Genomic DNA, 24,547 nt, shown 5'->3' on the forward strand with positions numbered 1-24,547 from the left:
ATTAGAACAGATCAAACCATAAACAAGTCCCTCTCAAATACCATTACAGGTACAAACTAGCCAGCATTAGCCAACAGTTTATCATTTAGTCACTCTCACCTTTTTGTTGAAAATAAAACACCTAACCTACACTCACATAAATGCTCAGATTGATCACAGACAGAGTATATTTTTGTACAGTTTTACAGTTCTTGTTGTATATATGGGAGTATATGGGAGGAGCGTACTTGAGCAGTCTCATCCCGGCCGTGGCGCCCAGGTACAGCGGCGTTTCCTCGTGTCTCTCACTGGGCACAAACCTCTCGGCCTCCTTCATACACACCTGCAGAGACTGACCCGCCTTTTTAGGATCTGACGCGTAACTTGAGATGCCAGGACCTGTAAGAAATGAGATGCAAAGATTCAAATATCACAGTTTAAGATAATTCAAGCTTTTCTTTTATAAAAGCTGTTGCTAACGTTAGTGGGAGCGATCTCAGGGAAAGAAGGCGCCTGATTTGTCTGTTATTAATGTTCATATCTTGATTTACAGACACAATAGTGAAATTAAAAAAAAACAGGATCATGTAGAGCGGGTTAATACGAAAATTTTAAGAGCAAAATGACGAGTCTGACAGCAGCAGTTACAGAGAGAGGGGCCACAGTTTTTCAATAGAAAGTGAATTGGAGCCAGAAGTGCACCAGGTTAGCAGGTTAGCTATGTCTATTTATATATACAGTCTATGGTAATTGTTTATGTTAATTAAAAGCGTACTGTACTTTACTTTTACTTCACTACATTTGAGACCAGTATTTGTACTTTCTACTCCACTACATTTTTGAACAGGACTGAAAAGTAAAAGTATTTTTTATTATTGTCTGAGACCTGCAGAAAAGGCTGAGGGTTTAATTTCAACACGATAGAAAAAAATATATAGATTCAGTTGTTTCTGTTGAACAAAATTCAGCTGAATTTGAAGCTTTATAAGACTCAAAACCTGCATGAAATACTTTTACTTTTTACTCTTGAAGTACATTTTTAAACATGCACTTTAACACTTTTATTTAAGTAGATTTTTCATGTGATACTTTTACTTTCAGTCGAGTATTTTCCTTCTCCTATATCTGCTCCTTCAATTGAGAATTTCCACCGCTGTAAGAAGAATTTAAACTCATCGAACAGGTATGAAATTTCCCACAATTCAATGTTATTTTATTTTGGTATTTGCAAAGTATTTTCTAAATCTCCAGCTCATTACAGGATATGACTATGGGAGTGACTCAAAGATCCAACCTTGGATCTGATACCAAACACGAACAAAGGCATTTTGTCTTTGAAAATGTGTCCTGCCTCGTCCTGGGGCATTCTGACCTCATCCCATAACAGAAACACATCAGAGGTGTTGTTTTTACAGTGTTTGGGCTCAGTCGACCTGAATGGCCTGTTACAGAGATAGCAACTGTGGTACGTGATAAGGCAGCACCATAACAACACTCCTATCTGTGTAATGAGCTCAAAACACTGCTTCAGGAGTCATTAGATTATATAACTATTACAATCATTACAATCTGAAATTAATTATGAAACAACAGATTAAACACGCTGCTCCTGATTTTTACAACAGAACTGGTTCATTTTAAATCATTTGCAGTCGTCCAGAGTTATTACTCATTTTTCAGATCTTTCAGAGGTGAGTTTTGCTGACAATAACTAGCAAGCTCACAACACACTTCCTGATTCTCGGATCATATCATAGGGTTTATAATTAGCATGCAAATAGTCCACCACAGTCTCATTTTGATATCAAGGGTTGGATTTATAGTGTGTGTGTGTACTGGGGCAGGACAAATTGTGCTCAAATAAATTAAAAATTTGAAATAAAAAATTTGAAATGAAATAAATTGGGAACAGCCAAACACAATAAATAAGTAAATAAATACAAAATAAATTAAATAAATTAAATAAAAAATAAATCAAAATAGAAAAAAAAAATGAAACACAAAGAAAAAGAAAAAAAACATTTACAAAGACGAAATGTAATCTTTGGCATCAGGTTACTGTGAAACGTACATATCTATTGTCACCTTATTAAAAAAAAAAAACTAAACTAAAATAAAATAAAATAAAATAAAAATTAAGTATATTTGTTATGTAATAAAAGAAAAATTAAATCTGTCAGCTGGACAAAACGTTATAGAGTGAAGTCGTTTGGCTGCTTATGGTCAGATTACTGCTGGACACGCAACAAAATATTAAGTTAAGGGTGTTTTTTAACCAGGCCGGTTTCATTATTATTATTTTTTTTTATAATTCTGTTGAAGCGTGGTTGAAAAGCAATGTCTAACTTTCATTGGTTAAATTTCATAGATTTTTTATTTATTATTACTTTTGTCAGATTCAAGTTATTTCTGTGACCATTGTGAAGGCTACCAACAGTTTTGTCCACATGTGTATCTATCTGAAGCTAACTACGCTGAAGCTAACACACCTGTTTGTTTACAGTTTCTGTTTGTTGGCTCAGTCTAAGTGTGAACGGTGTCTGAGTCATATTTTACATAATTCTTCAAGCCCCTAATGGATGTTCTCACACCTATTAGCATACTGGATATTAGCAAACTAGCTATTAGCATACTGGCTATTAGCATACTGGCTAACCCTGTTGTTTTCCGTTTTATGATTTAGGTGTGAGGGTGGAGTTATAAATAGGAGATAGGTGATGTCTAAGGCCTCATTCCTCCTTAAAGATTGATTGTCTTTCCAAACAATAATCTCCTCTTAAACTATTTTGTTTCTTTGGTTCAGATCTGTCCTTCATAAGAGTGGTTAGCGGCTTTGAGATATCGATGTACACTATGTAATACCTTGCTAATACTTGTAGAATTACTAATGAAAACCCCAGCTTTTTTTAAATAAGAATTATTGTGAAATTTTAGTGAGTTTCTTTAGAAATAAGTACGCCCAGTGTGTATCATTCAAAGCCGCATTGACATCCCAGAGGCAGCACGTCACCTGCATGATGCCATGGAAATAGATGCTTAAAACCACACCTTGGAACATTCCTCAGGGAAATAGATGTTTTTTATGCAATACTGTGGAATATTATAGCCAATTTCCAATGAAACGAGCAGTAGAAGCAGGTCCTCCAGTCAGGTTTGTGTTAATGCAAGCCTGCTCAGAGTAAGGTACAATGAACAAAATGAAACTGACAAAACAAGCATTTTTGTCTAGTTTGTGGCAAAAAAGGTTACGTACTGGGGCTTTAAAGTGAAACTAAACACCAGTTCTCCTCTATTTTCAAATAAGGCTGCAAACTTTGGCAGTACCTAGAGGATAGTACTTGAAACTGCAGTGGAAAACAGTAGAGGATGCTATAAATTTAAACAACAGGTACAAAGCTGGTTTAATGTGGAGTAACTTGAATCTTTTCTCATCTAATATACAGATTATGAGATTAGGATGCACTTGTAAAAGACGTGGATCAAACCTTTAAATCAGGCATGCCCAAACTGTGGCCCAGGTGCCAAATGCGGCCCTCAGACCAATTTTTCTAGGTCCTCAAGCTTCCAGGTGAATTGGCCCATATTACTTTAAACAGTACTTTTTACTGTGCATTTGTAAAAATCTACTTTAACAAGCCCATATCAAGTATTTAATGTGTCCCATTGAGGATGTAAGCGTGAATAAAAGTCTAGTGGTTCAGTCTGACTTGTAATAATAACGCAGATTTGAAGTATTCACTGTATTGGAGACCAGTCTACGGCCCCCAGTCGGCCCTTAGCTTTGTCTGTGTTTTTATATGTGGTCCTTAATGAGAAATGTTTGGACACCCCAGCTTTATATAAATAAGCAGATGTTGTTGGTGCATGTTATAAATTTGGATGTTCGTACCTTTGACTTTGCAGGAATGGGTCTGCTCTACCCTCCCTGTGTTGTTGTCCTTCTCCGCGGGCCACTCGTAAATGTACATGGCCGTGTGGGAGGAGCCAGCGTCCAGTACGATCCCATACTGAGGACAACAAAACAAAACAAAAAAAAGATTAATTTCATTTAGACACAAAAAGGAAAACCTCACTTTTCCCAACTTTCAGACATGAGTTTTGCTGTCACGGTAATGCTAACAACAACTAGCATGCTCACATCGCACATCCTGATTCTAGGATAGTATCAAAGGTCCTCTAAAGGGTTCAATAAAGGTCATATAAGCTTCACGCCACATCACAACAGGTCAGAAATCTACAAAACTGAACAAAAACTGGCACAACGTTCAGTGTCATCTCTGGCGGTTTAAATAAACAAAAGTGACATGTTTTTTTACAGACGCTTCAGAAAGTGGAGCCATTTTTCAACCCCAAATACGTGAGTGTCGTCAGAAGAAAGGATTTTAAACCGTAAGATTAATATGACGAGTTTGTGGAGCCGATCCCAAACTAATGATGAGAAGGTTCAACATTTGTGCATCAGAAGTTTGGACATTTCTCTAAAAACAGTGAATCTCCCATAGAGTTATGTAAACCCCGCCCTCCATCTGAATTCATGACATCATCGAATTTTATAACATAACGCAACCCATTATTATTGATACTTTGCAGATGGGGGTGTGACGCTAACTGTAGGCACTGCTCTGTCAGAGGCTTTATTAGACTTTAATCTGAGGTTTGTTTTAACACAATTTGACCAGAAAGAGCTGAACAGGTGAGCTGATTTGTGCTGTTAAACAAGTCCCTCTCAAATAACATTACAGTCACCAGCTAGCATTAGCATTAGCCAACAGTTTTTCAGTCAGTCACTCTCACCTTTTTGTGTAAAATCAAACTTCTAAACAGGACCGTGAACGCTCATGTTAATCACAGGCTCCTCAAAATGTGCTGTTTAAATCCATTTCGTATTTTTCTTGAGTTTTCAGATGATCTTAAAACTTTTGTGCGCATTCTGTCTCCATGGTAACTGCTAAACATTCCACCAATAGAGATACATGTAGAACCCCCCCAGAGTGATGTCACTGTGTAGTTTCAAGTATTCCTGGTCCTCTTAAACTCACATCATCACTTTCTTATCATTAGTGTCAGATGACTAAAGTGGGATTACAAAAACAACACATTGAAAGGCTCCGAACCAAAATACAGCAACATCTGAAATGTGAAACCCCAGTGTTACAATGTACTATGCATCATATGCAAATCACATGCATCATATGCAAATCAGGCATTTGAAGTGTGATCAGCCGACAGGTCCAACATCGATATTATTTCAATTTCTGTAGATTTTAAGCTTTCAGAGCTGAGTTTTTATCTTCTTCATCAAACTGCAGATAAAACAAACCAAATGACTTAAATGTGCAATATGTAACTTTTTTGGTGCATATTCCACAATTTGCTTGTCTCCGTGGAAATGTCACTGCACTGCCTAAAATGTCCCACAGTATGGCATTAAACTTATCCAAATAAGTCACATTTTTTCTTCCCCCAAAATACCTTGATAAACATTAATCCTTGCAGAGATATCGCCTCTCCACAGGTCTGACATGTAACTTGACCTAGCGGTGTCACCTGCTACAGATATATTCTAGCAAAGAAAGCAGTTACATCTCCATAGAGACAAAAAAGTTACACAGTGTACCCACAGACTGCACATATAAATACAGTTCTGTTATAATCATATATGTTATATCATATAGTTCTGTAACGTAGCTAACCTGCTAGCCGCCATGTTCCAAACAGGAAGTGATCATGGGCTGCCCTTCCATCGACTCTGGCTCTAATTCACTTTACATTGAAAAATCGTGGCCCCCCTCTCTGTATTAACCCGCTCTACATGATCCTGGGTTTTTTATTTCAATATTGTATCCGTAAATCATAAAATGAACATTAATAACAGTCAAATCAGGCGCCTTCTTTCCCTGAGGTTGCTCCGGCTAGCTTTAGCAACAGGTTTGATTGACAGCGTTGCTAAGCGCCCGCTCCCTGCTAAACCAACGGTGTGGGCGGGAAGGGGCGTTACCTTCAACAGCCTGGCTTTAGATTGGCTCCTTCGGTTGCTATGATACTTGCCCTATAACTGCTAGCCTCAATTAGCTTCATTTGACTGAACGCTGTGTTGACGTCACACTCACTTAGTCACTTCTTTATACAGACTATGGTTGGTTTGTTTAACTTGTGCTGTTTTGCTCTGACAGTTTGATCCATCCCAGACTGGCTTCTATAATTTTATGCGTCTCACAGAAAGACGACATCATCTTTATAACTATTAGTGCTCGCTCGGCCTTATATGGGAGTGAGTTAGAACACAGAGTCATAGGTTCAGGTTGTTTTACCCCAGCTCCATGTTTGGGCAGTGGACTTTGGTTCTGTATCTGTGTTTAGCTGTGGGAGTCTGAGTCCTGTGTGTGATCCACGTCCAGAGAGGAGGGCTTTAAAAAGTACCACTTGCTTTGATCTCGAGGTCATTAGGCAGCTACACCTTAGATTTGACCGAGCGCAAGTCTCAGATGTGAACAGAATCAGGAGTAAGAGAGAAAATATGAACTGGATTTTGAATTTTATATGTTTCCAAATCCAAATCAACTTTAGAACATAGAAGATTTGATATAAAGTGTTGCCCAGATACAGATAGCATTATACAACGAAAGGTTTAAATGTGAAATATCACTTTACCAGTTCTATTAAAGGTCCAATATCACACAAAATGCACTCTTGTAGCTTTAAGTCATGTTATAATGTTGTTAACTCCTCAAAAACAGACCTGGAGTTGTGTTTTGTTTCATTCGCATATGTTTAACACACAAAACCTGCATATTTAGGCTGGGTTCTCAAACTGAAAACACTCTGTTCCACCTTGTGATGTCATCATGTGGTAATACAGGAAGTGCTCCACTGTGTTTTTAAACTCCACACACCTTCACTAGAATCATTTAGATGGTTTCAGCCCTGGAATTGCTGATCTCTACTGAACTAAAGGTAAAAGGAGCTGTTAACTTGAAAACTACCACTTCATGACATCACAAGGTGGAACAGAGCGTTTTGAGCTTTGGAGATGTAGACAGACTAATAATAAAGTGTTACTCAAACATGTGTGAATGAAACAAAACACAACTCCAGGTGTGTTTTTGAGGAAGTATCATCATTATAACATGACTTAAAGCTCACAAGAGTCAGTTTTGTGTAATATAGGACCTTTAAAGCCAAACTGTGGAACATTATAGAAGAAGCAAAAACGTTTCCATGGAGACAAACAGGTGGTGGACCCCTTCCCACGAAAGCTGCATACTAGACTTGTACGTTTTCTGAATTGTGTAACCTACAGTATTTTCCCATGCTGTTCTATTGCTACTGCTCCACTGAGACATTAAACAAACCACAGTGAGGCTTTACGGTGTTATTACTCCATTTGTGTAAAATAATATTTAGAAAGATGTGGAGGGGAAAATGAAAGTGAAGATTTGTTCTTTGGTCTGTTAGTTCACATTCATACCCTTGTGAAATCAGGTTTTACACATTACACAATTTTGATTTGGAAACTAGGAGCACGTTTTAAATCAGACCTATTCTACAAACTGTTCTTGTCAAATCTTTTAACCATGTTCCAGTCGTTTCTTCTCATTGAGCCTCTGAAGTTGTATTTGGAGTGATTCATGTTTGAGTAATCTTTAATCGACTATTTTCAAGACGCCATTTTGTCGATCTATCCCCATTTTCACCTCCACCTGGACACGCCCACTGTGACGTACACACTTCCTCTCCAGTTTTACTTCCTTAATCCGTGATACTCGTAGGATTCGGTAGCGTCACATAGTCTTTTTGGCACAAATGAAAAAATAACGGGCTGCTCACTAGTGTGATGTGCAGCTATCCATAGGGGGCGCCAACAGCATTCGGCGCTTTGTTGTGATGATGTTTACGGCGACGTCAGCTCCCACTGGACAACACAGTTTTCTAATGCAGAAGTCAGTGGATTTGTTTCTTTTATTAAGTTGTTTTTTTTGTTGTGTGGTTGTCAGATACATTTGTAAACACTGATTTTATTTCACATATCATCCAAGATTAGGAACAGCAACCAGGAACTAGAATCAACTATGGGCGTTTACTTTAAAGAGCTCATATTACACTATTTTGTTATCCCTCTTCTAATGTTGTTTCCTCATCACAAACAGACCTGGAGTTGTGTTTTGTTTCATTCACAGACATTTAACACACAAACCCTGCATATTTTAGGCTGAGTTCTTCTCTCAAACTGAAAAAAACACTCTGTTCCACCTTGTGATGTCATCAAGTGCTAATACAGGAAGTGCTCCACTGTGTTTTTAAACTCCACACACCTTCACTAGAATCATTTGAATGATTTCAGCTCTGGAATTCCCAACTCTACTGAACTAAAGGTGAAAGGAGCTGTTAACTTAAAAACTACCACTTCATGACATCACAAGGTGGAACAGAGCATTTTGAGCTTTGGAGATGTAGACAGACTAATAATAAACACAACTCCAGGTCTGTTTTTGATGAAGTAATAACATTATAACATGACTTAAAGCTCATAAGAGTCCATTTTGTGTAATATAGGACCTTTGACCTCTGTTCTGTCTAATCCTGTGATGTGTTACCTTATACTTGGGGATGAGAGGCTTGTTCTGCAGCACAGCGACGGTCACCAGGGCAACGATGGCTATGACGCCGACGACAGCGATGAAGATGGTGAGGGGCGTGTGCCAGGGGTTCCGCTCTTTCATCTCTGTCAGGCGAGCGGGGGCGGGACGGGAGCAGACAGGAAGAGAGGGGGAGGAGGGAGGGAGGGAGGGAGAGAGGGCAGACAGGAGGAGAGGGGGAGGAGAGAGAGGAAGGGTCAGCTTGGACACACAGTGGACAGTTGCTAGACACTACAATCAAATGGTGTACGCAGATACTAGGGGGCATTAGGTGTCTTGCCTAATGACACAGCAGTAGCGGGATTCGAACCGCCAACCTTCAGATCAGAAGAGAACACTCTACTAGGCCACTTTCACTCCAAGTTATAACTGTTCAAAGTCTTACTACCAAAATGACGACTACTACTACTACTACTACTACTACTACTACTACTACTACTACTACTACTACTATTACTACTATTACTACTACTACTACTACTACTACTACTACTACTACTACTACTACTACTACTACTACTACTACTACTACTACTACTACTACTACTACTACTACTACTACTACTACAATTATATGACTACTATGATCTGGGGCAGAGAAATAGAAAAAATACATGCAGGTTAGCAAGTTTACACACCACCAACTACTACTACTACTGCTACTATTACTACTACTACTGCCACTGCTACTACAACTACTGCTACTGCTACTGCTACTGCTAGCCTAAAGTATTTCTTGAAGCAGGATAGGGGGACAGAAATGGCAAATTACATAATCTTACTTCTACTTTTATTGCTAAATGAAAGATTTTTTGTTTTTAATTAGAAAGGTAACTGTCCAGGTAAAAATACAGTTAGCGATTAGCCGCTAGCTGAATCTGTATCAAAACAAATATGGCTGCTAAAATGACTAATCTACTAATACTACTACTACAGGATAATAGAGATGAGACAAAAGGACAAAAGAAAGTTCATGCATTACTCAAACCTGACAAAACTTATGTATTTACGGCCGATACAAATACTGCCGGAACTTACCTGGTCAGCCAGAACCACTAGGAATGTATGGTGAAAGTCAGATGTCTGGTTTGCCAGGCTAGAAACTACAGGTTAATGCAATCTGGGTTTGTTTTTTTTCTTTGTTTTTTTTCCCACTATTTCTTCAACTAGTACAACTACTTCTGCTTCTGCTCCTTTACCTTTTCTGGTTTTCCTTTTTGACAATATCATCTACATATTTATTATTATGTATGTTTAGTATAATTTAACAAATCAACAAAGAAAATCTTCTGATCACACAAAAAACTTCTAACATAAATTTTTACCTGTAAGCAAGAATAAAATACTAAACAGATACTACGTTAAAACGAAATCTGCTTTAAGCTTTTAATGTTGTTCTAATTCTGACGGGATGGTTTGACGGGATGGTTCCTCTGGTTAATATTTATCAAAGTTTTACACCTGGTAAGAGGCCGTTTGTGAAAAAAAAAAAAAAAAAAAAAGTACAAAAATACAGGAACACTGAAAATTCCATCCAAAATGCAGGAATAATTCACAAGGCTAGCAGTTATAGAGCAAATTTGGAGTTCCATATTTGGAATTCCAGCCACAAGTATCATAGCAACCAAAAAACCAATCAGGAGCGAGGTTGTTGAAGGTAACGCCGCTTCCTGCCTGCAACGCTGGTTTAGCTTGACACAATAGCGCAATAAAAACTGAACATTTTAAGACCAAAATGACGAGACTGACGGCAGCAGTTACAGAGAGAGGGGCCACAGTTTTTCAATAGAAAGTGAATTGGAGCCAAAGTTGATGGAGCCGGCAGCGCACTTCCTATTTGTAACGCCCATTTACATATACAGTCTATGGGTAACAGTTACAGAACTACCTCATACGTGCTCATAACTGCTGCTCGTGTCCAACCAGGAAGTAAAACGATAAACTTCAGCAACAATTTGAAAATATAAATATAACAAATGCTGAGTACTGTATGTTTCATTGTGTGACTAACAGTTACGTGCAGTTTGATTTTCCATTGTGCGTTTGATGCACAGGAGTCAATGGGATTTAACTAATACCTTGTTATACAGGATGTGGCCAGTTTGAATCCCCGCTGACCTGTGTACACTGAGTCACGCTTAGTCCCTCCACAATAAAACGTATTGTCTTCTGTCTTTACATAAACATCTTTTTCAAACGCAGAAGGATTTATTTTTATTTCCAGATGCGTCAATCTGTTTCTCTCTAATCATCTCCATTTCCATAAATTGTTTCAATAATTGTGTTGTTACGTAACGGAATACCCCCTTTAACATAACATGAGACCCTCGAGGAGTTTTGGCATAAGTTCAGTCACATATTAGCCTCAAATACATCTGTAGGCCTTGGTAACAAAACAACAACAGAGGGAGTGCGGCACCTCGAGATGAAGAGCCAGACGTCTTAAGACAATGACATCATCACATCTGGAGCCAGAGCTGCAGATCCAGGTCGTATCTGCAGCCGCTTCAGACCTGTCCCAAGATCGGCCGCGTTTTATAGACTGAAACGTGAAAACTACTGCAAACAAACGTGATGTGGAAATGTGTATCGATGTAGTAAAGCCGCACTACGGGACTTTTATAGCAGGTGATCGTCTGCGTGGAGTTATTCTCGTGTTGGCATTAAACTTAGATCATGTTTTTATCAAATCCGGTTGTTTCTATTGTTAAAAATAGGTGGAGGGAGAGAGAGCGAATGGTGGAGAGAGAGGAGGGAGAGAGAACGGTGGAGAGAGAGGAGGGAGAGAGAGAACGATGGAGAGAGAGGAGGCGAGAGTGAAAGAATGGTGAGAGAGAGGAGGGAGAAAGAACGGTGGAGAGAGAGGAGGGAGAGAGAACGGTGGAGAGAGAGGAGGGAGAGAGAACGGTGGAGAGAGAGGAGGGAGAGAGAGAACAGTGGAGAGAGAGGAGGGAGAGAGAACGGTGGAGAGAGAGGAGGGAGAGAGAGAGAACGGTGGAGAGAGAGGAGGCGAGAGTGAGAGAGAAAACTGTGGAGAGAGCGAGAAAGAGACAGAGCGAGAACGGCTGAGAGAGAGAAAGAGAGAGAGACAGAGAGAGAGAACGATGGAGAGAGAGAGAGAAGGGAGAGAGAGACAGAGAGAGGAGGGAGAGACAGAGAGAGAGAGGGGGGGAAGGTAAAGAGAGAGGAGAAAGCGAGAGAGGGGGAGAGGGAGAGATGGGAGAAAAGAGAGAGGAAAGGGGGAGGGAAGGGTGAAGAGAGAGGAGAGAAAGAGGGAAGGGTGGAGAGAGTAGAAAGACAGAGAGAAAGAGGTTGGCATGGGAGATGAGGAGATGAGAGAGAATAGAGAGAGAAAGGGAAGAGTAAAGAGAGGCGAAAGAGTGAGAAGGAGAGAGGAGAGAGAGGGAAAGGTGGAGAGCGAGGAGAGAAGAAACAGGAAGGGATGGGTAAAGAGAGAGAGGAGAAAGAGAGAGCTTCATCGTATGGCATTAAACTTAACACATATTAACAGATCTTTCTATTGTTAAAGATACTTTTAGTGGAGCAGTCATCCTCTGATCTGAAGGTCTGCGGCTCAAATCTCACAAATGAATACTGTTGTTGTGTCCTTGGGCAAGACACTTAACCCACTTCGCCCCCAGTGTCTGTGTGCACTGGTGTATGAACGTGTGAGTGAATGAGTGAGTGGTTCCTTGATGTAAAGCACTTTAAGCCTTGAAAGTGGAAAAGTGTTATAAATATGACCATTTACCATTTCTATAGAACACAGACAAACAGCATCTGTATGGACACAAGCAGGAAGTGAACCCTCCACCAAAATAATGCTCACTTAGATATAACTATGCACCCCCATATTTCCTTTACATTGGTTTAGTCCAATACCTGGCCACATGTAGATTCTTTATGAACTTAATGGTGAAGATGGTTTTAGAGGTGTGTTTTTTTTTATATAAACATGAAAGATTGAATGTGAGTCCAAAATACGTCAAAGATCATGATATTTTTTAAAAAACAGAGAATAAAACTTTTTGAAGCTCCCAATCTGTCCCCAACACCACACACACCGTATTCACACATATAAATATATAGATATCCATCAGGTGGGGGAAGTGTTTTGCCCAAGGACACACAAACACGCACAAGTTGGAGCAGGAACGATGAAAATTATAGTACTACCTGAGCAACTGTTACCTCACAACGGAAAAAAAGACCAGCGGAGTGTAAATATACTTTTATAAATGACACCTTCACAACACGCTGCTGTACTCTACTCTTCAGATGCAATCAAGCAATATTTACACAACAGTTTTCCAAAGTATTCCCTACTGCCTCTTTAATTTTCCACTGGCACTCGTGACACGGTTTAAACTTGACACTGATAGATATAGGGTGTGACAGCGAAACATTGAAAGAACAGCCTCTGATACAATCGCGCTCACTGTTACACACAACAAATACTGAGTACAGTCCAGTTTGATCATTACCAACTACTGCTAACCTGCACACTACAAAGTACACATGAAAAGCCGGGAGAGAACACGCTGAACTAACTACAGCAGGAATGAGTAGGCAAAGTCCAAGAGTGCACAAGATAGTAGTGGAAGTAGTAGTGCAAAATTACTTCAAAGTACTGCAAAATCTAAAGGGGCAAATGCATGTGTTTTGAGAGAGGAAGAGCGGCTTACCTCAGCTGGCAATGAACTTAAACTGACAGATGAGAAGAGGAACAGAGAGGGGAGAGAGAGAAAGAGAGAGGGAGAGGGAGAGATAGAAGTGGGTGGGTATGGGGTTGAGAGAAAGTAGAGCAATGGAGCGAAAGAAAAAAATCAGTCAGGGAGAAGACAGAACAAATATACAGCGAAACGAAAAAAAAACAAACAAAAAAAACAAAACAAGATTGTGTTGGGGGCTCCTTAAGCAGTCTAGTGGTATTTCCTTTCCGAGAGGCGTTGCCATGGAGACGCAGGGTAACAGCGCGTGCACTCGTTTACTTGTGGGATTAAAAAAAAAAAGAGCGGAGTGGGAGGGGAAAGAGAAGTGGGGACTCCCCTCGTTTAGGAGCGGTTTGCCTGGAGGAGGCTGTGATGTCATACGTGACGGACTGGGATCCCCTGGCTGCTGCGAGAGAGAGAGAGAGAGAGAGAGAGAGAGAGAGAGAGAGAGAGAGCTAACGAGGGAATGGGATGGAAGAAAAGAGGAAGAGAGGGAGGGGTGGAGAGAGAGGGGAGGAGAGAGAGAGGACAGATGGAGGGATGGGTGAAGTGAGAGGAGAAAGAGAGGGAGACTGGGAAAGAGGGAGCGATGGGAAAAGGGAGGAGAGAGGAAAGATGGAGGGATGGGTGAAGTGAGAGAAAGAGAGGGATGGGTGAAGAGAGGAGAGAGAGTAAAGAGTGAGGGAAGGGTGAAGTGAGAGGAGAAAGAGAGAGAGACTGGGAAAGAGGGAGAGATGGGAGAAGTGAGAGGAGGGAGAGGAACAAGAGAGGGATGGGTGAAGAGAGAGAGGAGAGAGGAAGAACAAGAGAGAGGAAAGAGGGAGAGATGGGAGAAGAGAGAAAGAGGAGAGAGAGGAAAGAGGGATAGATGGGTGAACAGAGAGGAGAGAGAGAGAAAGAGAGAGGGGGAGATGGAAAGATGAGAGAAGAGAGAGGAGAGAGAAAAGAGGGAGGAATGGGTGAAAAGAGAGAGAGGGGGATGGAGAGATGGGAGGAGAGACAGGAGAAAGAGAGGAAAAAAGAGGGATTTGAGAAGTGAGACGAAAGAGAGGATAGGTGAAGAGAGAGAGAAAGGGAGAGGGGGGAAGAGAGAAAGATTGGAGAAGAGAGAGGAGAAGAGACGAAAGAAGGAGGGATGGGTGAAAAGAGTGGAGAGGAGAGACAGAGGAAAAAGGGAGGGATGGGAAAAGAGAGAGAGAGGTAGAGAGAATGGGAAGGGGGAGAAAAAGGAGAGAGAGGGGGGAAAGCAGGAGGAATGGTGACAAGAAAGGGGGGTGAGAGAGAGAGAGGAGTAGAGGGAATGGGGAATAGGAAGAGGAAAATGGGATGGGAAAAAGGGGTGAAGAGAGAGAGATGGAGAGAGAGGAGAGAGGGGAGAAAGAGAGAGAGGGAAGGGGTAAAGAGAGGGAGAGAGGGGCAGAGAGGGAAACAAAGAGAGGGGGTTAGAGAGGCAGAAGGGGAGGAGAAGAGGGAAGAAAGATATAGAGGAGAGTTTAAGACAGAGAGAGAAACAGACGGAGAAGGGAAGGCAAAGGGAAGGACAGAAGAAAAGAGTGAAGAGATAGGGAGAAAGAGAGGGAGATTAGGTAAAAAACAGAAGGGAGGGAAATACAGACAGAGAGAGAGAATAGGAGAGAGGGGGGACAGAGGGGGGAGAGAGAGAGGTCCCCTGGGGAGGCAGTGTGTGATGGAGAGAACAGCTCCAGACCTGATCTGCCTGTAAATGTGTGAGGCCTTTCACTCAGAGCAGTTTAACTGTTTTTTTTGTTGTGTTTTTTTTTGCTTCAGCGATTCATGAGAGAGACTGAGAAGTTTGTCCAGAAAACAGGTGTTTGGAGACGCCAAAAATACAATATTCACAACACTTAAAGGCATAATGTGTAACTTTTCTGATGCAGAGTCCGCCACCTGCTTGTCCCTGTGGAGATGATCTCGATTTGCTTGGGATACGGCCATAGACTAAGTAAAGAAGTGGACTGAGTGAGTGTGACGTCACCCACAGTGTTCAGCTTCAGAGTTTCATATTTGGAATTACAACTGAGTATCATAGCAACCAAAGAGCCAATCCGGAGAGAGGTTGTTGAAAGTAACGCCCCTTTCCCACCTGCACCGCTAGTTTATCAGGTAGCGGGTGCTTAGCAACACTGTCAATCAAACCTGTTGCTAACGCTAGCGGGGGCAACCTCAGGGAAAAAGGGCATCTGATTTGTCTATTATTAATGTTCATGTCTTGATTTACGGACACAAAAGTGAAATAAAAACCCCAGGATCATGTAGAGCGGGTTAATACGAACATTTTAAGACCAAAACGACGAGTCTGACAGCAGCAGTTACAGAGAGAGGGGCCATGGTTTTTCAATAGAAAGTGAATTGGAGCCAGAGTCAATGGGGCCGGATGCGCGCCCATGATCATTTTCTATATGGAACGCAGGTTAGCTATAGTTACAGCCTTATTTATCTTTTCCATATTAATTCACAATGTGAGCTTAAACAATACTGACTTTTTATCATTACATTTAACACAAAAATATTCAGATGTTTTTCTCCAAGAGTCTGAACTTTGCTCCAAACGCACATGTTTTTACAGACCTTGCCATTAAAAACACCCAAGCTAATCACTGGCTATTCGAAAAGGCCGTATCCCGATGTTCATTAAAGTTTGATTATAGCAATAACACAACCCCGTTCAAAAGCAGCTGTTTCTATAAGGTTCTCATCCAACAACAACAAACAGATAACATAGCCTCGCCCTGATAGCGTCCAGGGTCACATACAGGGTCACACACCGTCACCTTCGGCTAGTATCGTTCACACTGTGGCTTCTCTGGCTGCAGTAGAAGTAGGAGGAAGTACGTTCATGTTAACAGAGCATCCTGTCATTGTGTTACTTTGGGCTGTGGTGGTTTCCAATAAAGGGCAAAGCTCAAGATTAAGCCACTGTTCCTCCTTTTAAAACAATCTCCTTATCTTCACTCTGCAATATCAGTCTTTAACGTGTGAAGGAAGTTAAGGCGCTGTACCTGATTTTACTGTCTTAAAAAACAGAGCTAGTTCATTTTAAACAGTTTGCAGTGCTACAAAGTTATTCCTCACTTACATTATTCACTCAGAACATCCTAATTACTCACAATGATGAGTTTACAAGTGCTTTTCAATAAAGGGAAAAGCTCAAGATTAAGGCACTGTTTCTCTTTTTAAAACAATCTCCTTCACTCTACAATAAACAAAAAATTGTGTATCAAAGGCACTGCACACATTTTTCCCATATGTTTGAGTTAAATCGTCTTGTCTTGTCCACTCACTGTATACGTAAAAAGATATAGTTAGCATGCTAGCCACCGCGTTCCAAATAGGAGATGAGCATGGGTGCGCTTCCCGCTCCATCGATTCTGGCTCCAATTCACTTTACCTTGAAAAACTGTGGTCGCTCTCTCGCTAACTGCTGCTGTCAGGCTCGTCATTTTGGTTTTAAAATGTTAGTTTTAACTAAATTTTTATTTCTCTGTTGTGTCCACATTGTGTTGGACTGTGTCGTTAAGTTTGATTGACAGCTTTGCTAACTGCCTGCTCCGTGCTAAACCAGTGGTGCGAGTGGAAAGAGGCGTTACCTTCAACAGCCTTGCTCCAGATTGGCCCTTTGGTTGCTATGATGCTCACGGTCGCAACTTGGCTCCAAATTCGCCGCTATAACTGCTCTAGCCTCGATGAGCTTCATTTGACTGGAGCTGAACGCTGTGGGTGACGTCAAACTCACTTAGTCCACTTCTTTACACAGTCTTTGGTCTTGCCTCAGTACAGATATAATGTAAGCTTTAAGCAGCTCAAAAGAAATAAGCAAAATAAGTTTGCTTTGTACTGTCTGCCTGTGTGTTAGCATGTTAGTTGTTGTAAACTTTACCTACAGTCATGGCAAAACTCTGCTCTTAATAGTACAATTTTACCACTGAAAAAAGTGACTGTGTACTACCCACTTCTGAACAAAGGCCCTTGTAGTTCATTTTAAAAAGGTCAAAGCAATTCATAAGTGTGACGATAATACTTACAGGACGACATCTGACCAAACGCATGACCAGTCGTACGCCTTTAAACTATAGCACAGCACTTTGTACTATAAGAGACATGTACCGGTCATTTCCCATCAGAGCTTTCAAGTTTCATGTGTGAAATCTCTGGCTCTGCGACTAAGTCTATAATGTATTATACCAGATCAATGAAAGCACGACTGTTTTCTATAGAATGTTGTTTTAATAATCTTTGACTTTTGTTTTGTACTTGTTCATTTGCCTTTATATTAATCAAATTATCTTTTAGGTTTGTTTAGGTTTGTTTTCATTTCATGTATAAAATCACATTGGAACCAGTGCAAAAAGCTTATAGTATTAAATAGAAACATAGAAACAGATGTAGGAACGCGGGCCCAGAATTGGACCCTCTTCCTATTCATTTAAATTAGAGGGGGGCCCATATGAGGCCTCTTGCCCTGGGCCCCAAATATCTGTCAACGGGCCTGCTCATAAGCTAGCTAAAAATTGAGATTGATCAAAATCTTGCAAATTAGCCCAAGTTTCAGACCGTAAGCTGTATAAAGAAATGGACTAAGTGAGTTTGACGTCACCCACAGCGTTCGACTCCAGTTAAATGAAAGCTAATTGAGGCTAGCAGTTATAGCAGCCAATTTGGAGCAGAGTTCCATATTTGGAATTCTGACCGTAAGTATCATAGCAACCAAACAGCCAATCCGGAGCAAGGATGAGACAAGTTGATACAGCCGGAAGTGCGCCCTTACTTCCTATTTGGTACGCAACAGCTAGCAGGTTAGCTACATCTGTTTATATATAGAGTCTATGTTTCAGACACATTTATTTCACTCAGTCTTAGGTTTATTACATTCAATTACACTGAAATTAAAGTCCAATTATAAATAGCTTTGTTGCGTGGGTCAGTAGCAGTTAAACAGATTGCTAGTAGGTTACGTGCTACGCAATAGAAAGCAAAGAATTATATGGAGCTATATACATATTATCTACTTCCTCCAGTTCTAGTTTATCAATAGATTCACCTTTCACATTGTTTACGGCTACGTGGAATTTGAATCATGTTCCAAGCCATTAAAAAAGAAATAAAAGTTATCGCTGACATGTTTATTGCTTGAACAATATCAGTTTATGAAATGGCCGGGCGTTTCAACCCAGTCCGTCTGTTGTTTAAATACACAAGGTTTTAATTAAACTTTTTTTCTTTAGTGATGGATTTATAAGGTACTAAAGAATGCTAAAGTTAGCTTATTAACTTGTACCATGCTGAGTTCCTTTCGACTTGAGTGGTGTGGAATGCCCGGGACCCCCATAGTCTTGTATATGTTAGCGCATTAGTGCTAGGGGGCGGCTAGCACATGTTTAGAGCACATGTTCCCCAGTAAAAACAGATTCACCCACCCAGCGTAAACATCCTGCTGCGTTTACAATGCTAGCAGTTGTGAAATCTTTTTAGCCTTTTAGCGCTGTAGATCAAAACACAAAACTGTACAGCAACTAGGCTAACTTAAGTGTACGTTTTAGCATTTAGCTGGGTTATTCTCTCAAACAGAAAACCCTATGTCAGGCATACCCAAAGTCCGGCCCGGGGGCCATTTGCGGCCTGTGTACTAATTTCCACTGGCCCCCAGCCTCTGGAATAAAAATAATTATGTGTGGCCCCTCGCACTGTTGACCAGTGTTAAAATACAAATGTACAAGCAATATTATATTTTACCAGAAGATGGCAGAATCCGAGGCCACGCTCTCACTGACTTTTATCGCCAACTGGATAAAGACAAGTTTAAAGAAATTCAAACCTTTGCTACGTAAGTGCTGAGTTTGTTTGGTTTGACATATTTATGTGAGAAGACATTTTTGGTTATGAGCTTTAATAAGAAACGTGCGAGGACAAGACTAACTGACTCTCACGCTTTACTACAGTCCAGATCTCAGTTTCACCCTTCACATTAGTGCAGGCCAGTTACTTGTTCGAATTCTGAGGTGAATAAATTCTAAAATCTCAATGAATTTATTTTATTGTGATTATCAAAACCACAGTTTAAATGTTCGCTTTTCATATTTATAATCTGTGTATCATTAATTTTGATTGTGAAAGGTGAACGCCATTTGCAATAAAAAGTAAAAAAAAATAAATAAATAGTTCGTTTGCATTTAATATTAATGATTCAAAGAATGATCAGGCCAATGGTCGGCCCCCACGCATTTTCACCACACCAAATTTGGCTCTCTTCACAAAAAGTTTGGACACCCATGCCCTATGTTCTACCTTGTGATGTCATCAACAAAACACAACTCCAGGTATGTTTTTGAGGAGATAACGACGTAAAAACACGACTAAAAGCTCACAAGAGTCCATTTTGCATAATATCGGACCTTTAAAGGAACACTACGTAGCATTTCTGGAGTAGGGTCTACCATTTTATGCCAATTTCCATTAGGATGTTACTACTTACCTAAGAATGTTGCACAGTATGGCTTTAAATGTGTTTACGTCTATTGAGAAAAGTGACTGCCGCCATGTCACCATGTTACAGGTCAGATCTGCGGAGAATAGTCGTGCACGCTGCATAGATAAATTTAATCCTATATTGAGAGAAATGTTCCAGGCCAAGCAATGACATATCCATGGACACAAACGGGTTGCAGATTCCAATCAGAAAAGTTACATAGTGCTGATTTAGCTTTTCAAGGATGCTAGTGCTAATTCAGTGGTTGCTAAGCTACATGAGGCTGTGGTTGTGATTGTACAGTGCAAGGCTACGAACCACAATGACCTACGAACCACAAAATGTAGCCTACTGCAGATTATTAGCAGAGATCTAACTGCTCAGCTAATATTTCAAGTCAAATTTTACTTTTTTATTGCAGCTTGTGTAAAATTCAAACAGGATATTTCAGTTTTGCAGACATGTCGTGCTTTGCTATGAGGCCTTCAAAGCAAGCATTAGTTTATTCTTCTTCCATTAATTATCTAATTAAAGGTTTTGACAAGCCGAAGCCGATCCTGGCTAGTTTACATATGTTTTTGAGGAGAACATTCCTCAATGGGGTTTGCTATGCCAATCAGAAAAATGATTTAAAGATCCTGGATTACGCAAAACTTACTCTTGTGACTCCGTAAATGATTTTTGCTCGCTATAGTGAAAAGTAAAGATTATAAAGACAACGTACTAAAGGTCCCATATTACACAAAATTGACTCTTGTGAGCTTTAAGACATGTTATAATGTTACCTCTTCAAAAACAGACCTGGAGTTGTGTTTTCCTTCACACATGTTTGAGTAACACTTTATTATTAGTCTGTCTACATCTCCAAAGCTCAAAACGCTCTGTTCCACCTTGTGATGTCATGCAGTGGTAGTTTTCAAGTTAATGGCTCCTTTTACCTTTAGTTCAGTAGAGATGTGGCAATTCCAGGGCTGAAATGATCCAAATGATTCTAGTGAAGGTGTGTGGAGTTTAAAAACACAGTGGAGCACTTCCTGTATTACCACTTGATGACATCACAAGGTGGAACAGAGTGTTTTCCATCTGAGAGAAAAACTCAGCCTAAATATGCAGGGTTTATGTGTTAAACATGTGAATGAAACAAGATATCATTAGATTAGCCCAGAAATAATGGTTAGACCTATTTTTTGTCAGCCGAAAGCCTGGATAAATAGCAAGACATATGTCAGGCAGGGCATCTGGCATAAAAAGGTGCTGAAGAAAAGAACAAAACAGTGTAGACTTCCAATATAATTTTTCGAACTAAAATATTAAAACTCACATCACCAACTCCTTTATATAAACCATAAGAGGATTACAGACAGAGGCAAAGGGATTTTAAGGACACGCTCTGAAGGTGTGGGTTAAGACACAAGAGCCTCAATGTAAAATTATTTTCGAAAATGGCAGCGTTTTAACAGAGCGTGCTGTGTGTGAAAGAAAACACAACTCCAGGTCTGTTTGTGAAGAGGAAACATTAGAACCGAGATCAGAACATCACATAGGCCCTTCCCTTTAAATACAGGTATTTTGAAATTTCAAGCAGTTCAAGCTGGTTTATTGCACAACTGGAATTGTGCCAGTTTTTTTTTTTTTTTCTTTTTCTTTTTTTTTTAAGAGACATGTGTCAGGACGTGTAAAAAGACATGGTTTGGGCACACATATGTCTTCTGGCTTGTTCTATCCCTGCTTTCTGTTTGTCAGTGTAGTGGTTTGATTGTGTTTACGTGATCATAAAAAACATCTGGGATCAAGACTCAAGTCACTGTCTCCAATCAAATGACTCACAACAACAAGCAAATGTATATGAACCAAAGACTGTATAAAGAGGCGGACAGCAGTGCAGCAGCTGTTATAGAGGCCGATTTGGAGCCGAGTTTTACTTGGAATTCCGACTGCGAGTATCATAGCAACCTCATAGCAACCAAAGAGCCAATCCGGAGCGAGGCTGTTGAAGGTAACGCCCTAGCAACACTGTCAATCAAACCTGTTGCCAACCTGGGAGCGACCTCGAGGAAAGAAGGCGCTTGATTTGTCTGTTATTAATGTTCATATCTTGATTTACAGACACAATAGTGAAATGACGAGTCTGACAGCTGCAGTTACAGAGAGAGGGGCCACAGTTTTTTAATAGAAAGTGAATTGGAGCCAGACTCGATGGAGCCGGAAGTGCACACATGATCACTTCCCGTTTGGAACGCGGCGGTTAGCGGGTTAGCTATGTCCGTTTATAAATACAGTCTATAATTTGACCTAGTTTTGGTGAGAACTTCCTTTGCTGGAGGATTTCTGCCTATTTGACCTGTTCTGGGAGAATACAGCAGCACTGAAGTTCACACACTGACTCAAAGGTTTTGCTGTGACTTGTCATTGCTGTTGTGTCCTTGGGCAAGACACTTTATCCACTTTGTATAATTCTGATATAGTGCGTGGCAGGTTACAACAAGAAAAATACTAAATTTAAAGTGCCAAATAGCTGTCTGATAAATTAAAGTTCTGGCAGTAAAAGGGGTAAATAATATGAAGTAACTCCTTAAAACTTGTTGGTACATAATACAAACCCACTGTGAGCTGGTATTTACTTGCATGTACTTTTAGAATGTGCATAGCTTTCATGGTTCATTCCTAATTCTGGTTTGTGATCGATCAAATACTGTATTTTGCAGTTTATTTTTGTCACAGTGTCGCTTTTAAAATACAATCCTATGGGCAAGTACTCATTTACAAGGGAGAGGTTGGGTACTGTCGCTTTAACTGTTACATTATAACACACAGTGGTGGAAGGTAATGAAGTACAAGTAGTAAAGTGCTGTACTTAAGTAGAATCTTTAGGTATCTGTACTTTACTTAAGTGCATTTTACAGTGGATACTTTTTACTTTTACTTCACTACATTTGAGAGCAGTATCTGTACTTTTTACTCCACTACATTTCTGAACAAGTCTGAAAAGTAAAAAGTGCGGGGAAAAAAGTACGAAAAATCCTGACTAAAGTTTTACAGTTCAAGCTTCGGCTTTGAGCAAACAAAAATACACAAAATTTAGAAGAAAAACTAAGAAATTGATTGTTACTACTGTTTCTGCTGACCAAAGTACTCCTCACTTTTGTATCTGTATCACTACATTTACACTTTAACAAATGAGCAACCCTTGACTGAAATACTTTTACTTTTTACTCTTAAAGTACATTTTTAAACAAGTACTTAAATATGTTTACTAAAGTAGATTTTTGTTCATGTTGATACTTTTACTTGAGTAACATTTTACCTCTGTATCTGTAATTTTACTTAAGTAACAAAATGGAGTACAGTACTTTACATTAACCGCTGATAAAACAACATCACAATTTTCTCATTAGAACTATTCCAGCAGCAGAACCATAATCCTCTTCAGCCTCTCCATCTCCTCTCCCCCAGGAAGAAAACTGCACTCTGCCTCCATTATGGCACTGATATCTCTACTTAAAGGTCCTACATGACACAAAATGGACTCTTGTGAGCTTTATGCCATGTTCTAATGCTGTTTCCTCCTCAAAAACAGACCTGGAGTTGTACCTAAGTTGCTCTTTTCCACCTTGTGATGTCATGAAGTGGTAGTTTTCAAGTTAACAGCTTCTTTTACCTTTGATTGGCAATTCCAGCCTTGAAATCATCCAAATGATTCTAGTGAAGGTGTGTGGAGTTTAAAAACACAGTGGAGCACTTCCTGTATTACCACATGATGACATCACAAGGTGGAACAGAGTGTTTCAGTTCAGGAGAAACACTCAGCCTAAATCTGCAGGGTATGTGTGTTGAACTTGTGTGAATGAAACAAAAACACAACTCCAACTGGATATTTAAATGTTAGAACACAAAACTATCAGCAAAACTAATCCAGCAGCAGAACCAGAAGCCTCCTCAGACTCTCCATCTCCACTTCAACGTAAAAGTCTAAGTCCAAGGAAGAATCTGTACTCTTCCCACGTTTGCATGACTGATTTCTGGTCTGATCTAGTACAACATTACCCATAACACCACACAAAATATATACAAAATTATGACATCCAAATAAAAGCACATATTATCTTTTAAATTTACGACACAAAAACTGCCGCTGTTTTCTTTTCTGGGTCCAAATTTCTGGTCCAGTTCCCTGATAAGGTGTCAGATAGGAATGGCTGACTCTATTTCCACCTGTGATTAGTTTCCATGGAGACAAACACACATCTAAAGATCGTCTTGTTGGAGCGTGTTCCGATCGCTCGCGGATGATGCCGGGGTTGGCACACTCAGCCCAAAACACATGTCCAGGCACAAAAACATGAGCTCAGAGGATTTAACTCCAGGTTTATGAGCCCGGACCAAAACATGGACATGTGTTTGTGGTCAGGACACGGCGAAATAACATGTGAAACGTCCAAAATGACATCGCCGACTGCAAGTGAACCCTTTGACTTATGTGCAGGAGGGATGACCTTTGACCTCTCACGTGGTTTTGGTTATTGGAATTAGGGCAGTGTAGCAGAATTTATAAGCGGAGTACGTGTCCTCCCTATTTTTTGTGATACTCTAAAGAATCTAATCTTAAATAAGAAAGTGGGAATAGCGCCTGGTCAAAAGATAAGTGTAATTATTTTTATGAATCATTGCATTTGCGTATTTTTCTTTTTAGCGATATTAATAATTTATTTTGTACAACTTTCTACATTTTAGATACA

At 40.1% G+C, this 24,547-nt stretch overlaps 1 protein-coding gene across 2 annotated transcripts in view; it reads right to left on the reverse strand.

Moving 5' to 3' along the window:
- entpd1 (ectonucleoside triphosphate diphosphohydrolase 1) overlaps positions 1 to 24,547 on the reverse strand; it is a 46,702-nt gene that overhangs the window by 15,116 nt on the left and 7,039 nt on the right. The window contains exons 1-4 of one of the 2 annotated variants that reach the window (XM_033984990.2): positions 13,301 to 13,361; positions 8,574 to 8,701; positions 3,869 to 3,986; positions 228 to 378 (exon numbers count right to left, since the gene is read on the reverse strand). In XM_033984990.2, the coding sequence (XP_033840881.1) occupies positions 228 to 378; positions 3,869 to 3,986; positions 8,574 to 8,699 (395 nt within the window). In that variant the 5' untranslated portion in view covers positions 8,700 to 8,701; positions 13,301 to 13,361. Of the gene's footprint in view, positions 1 to 227; positions 379 to 3,868; positions 3,987 to 8,573; positions 8,702 to 13,300; positions 13,362 to 24,547 lie in introns of those variants that run through there. The other variant, XM_033984989.2, reaches the window with a different exon arrangement.

This window comes from Periophthalmus magnuspinnatus, chromosome 19 (genome assembly GCF_009829125.3).
Source record: "Periophthalmus magnuspinnatus isolate fPerMag1 chromosome 19, fPerMag1.2.pri, whole genome shotgun sequence".
Classification (NCBI taxonomy): Eukaryota; Metazoa; Chordata; class Actinopteri; order Gobiiformes; family Gobiidae; genus Periophthalmus; species Periophthalmus magnuspinnatus.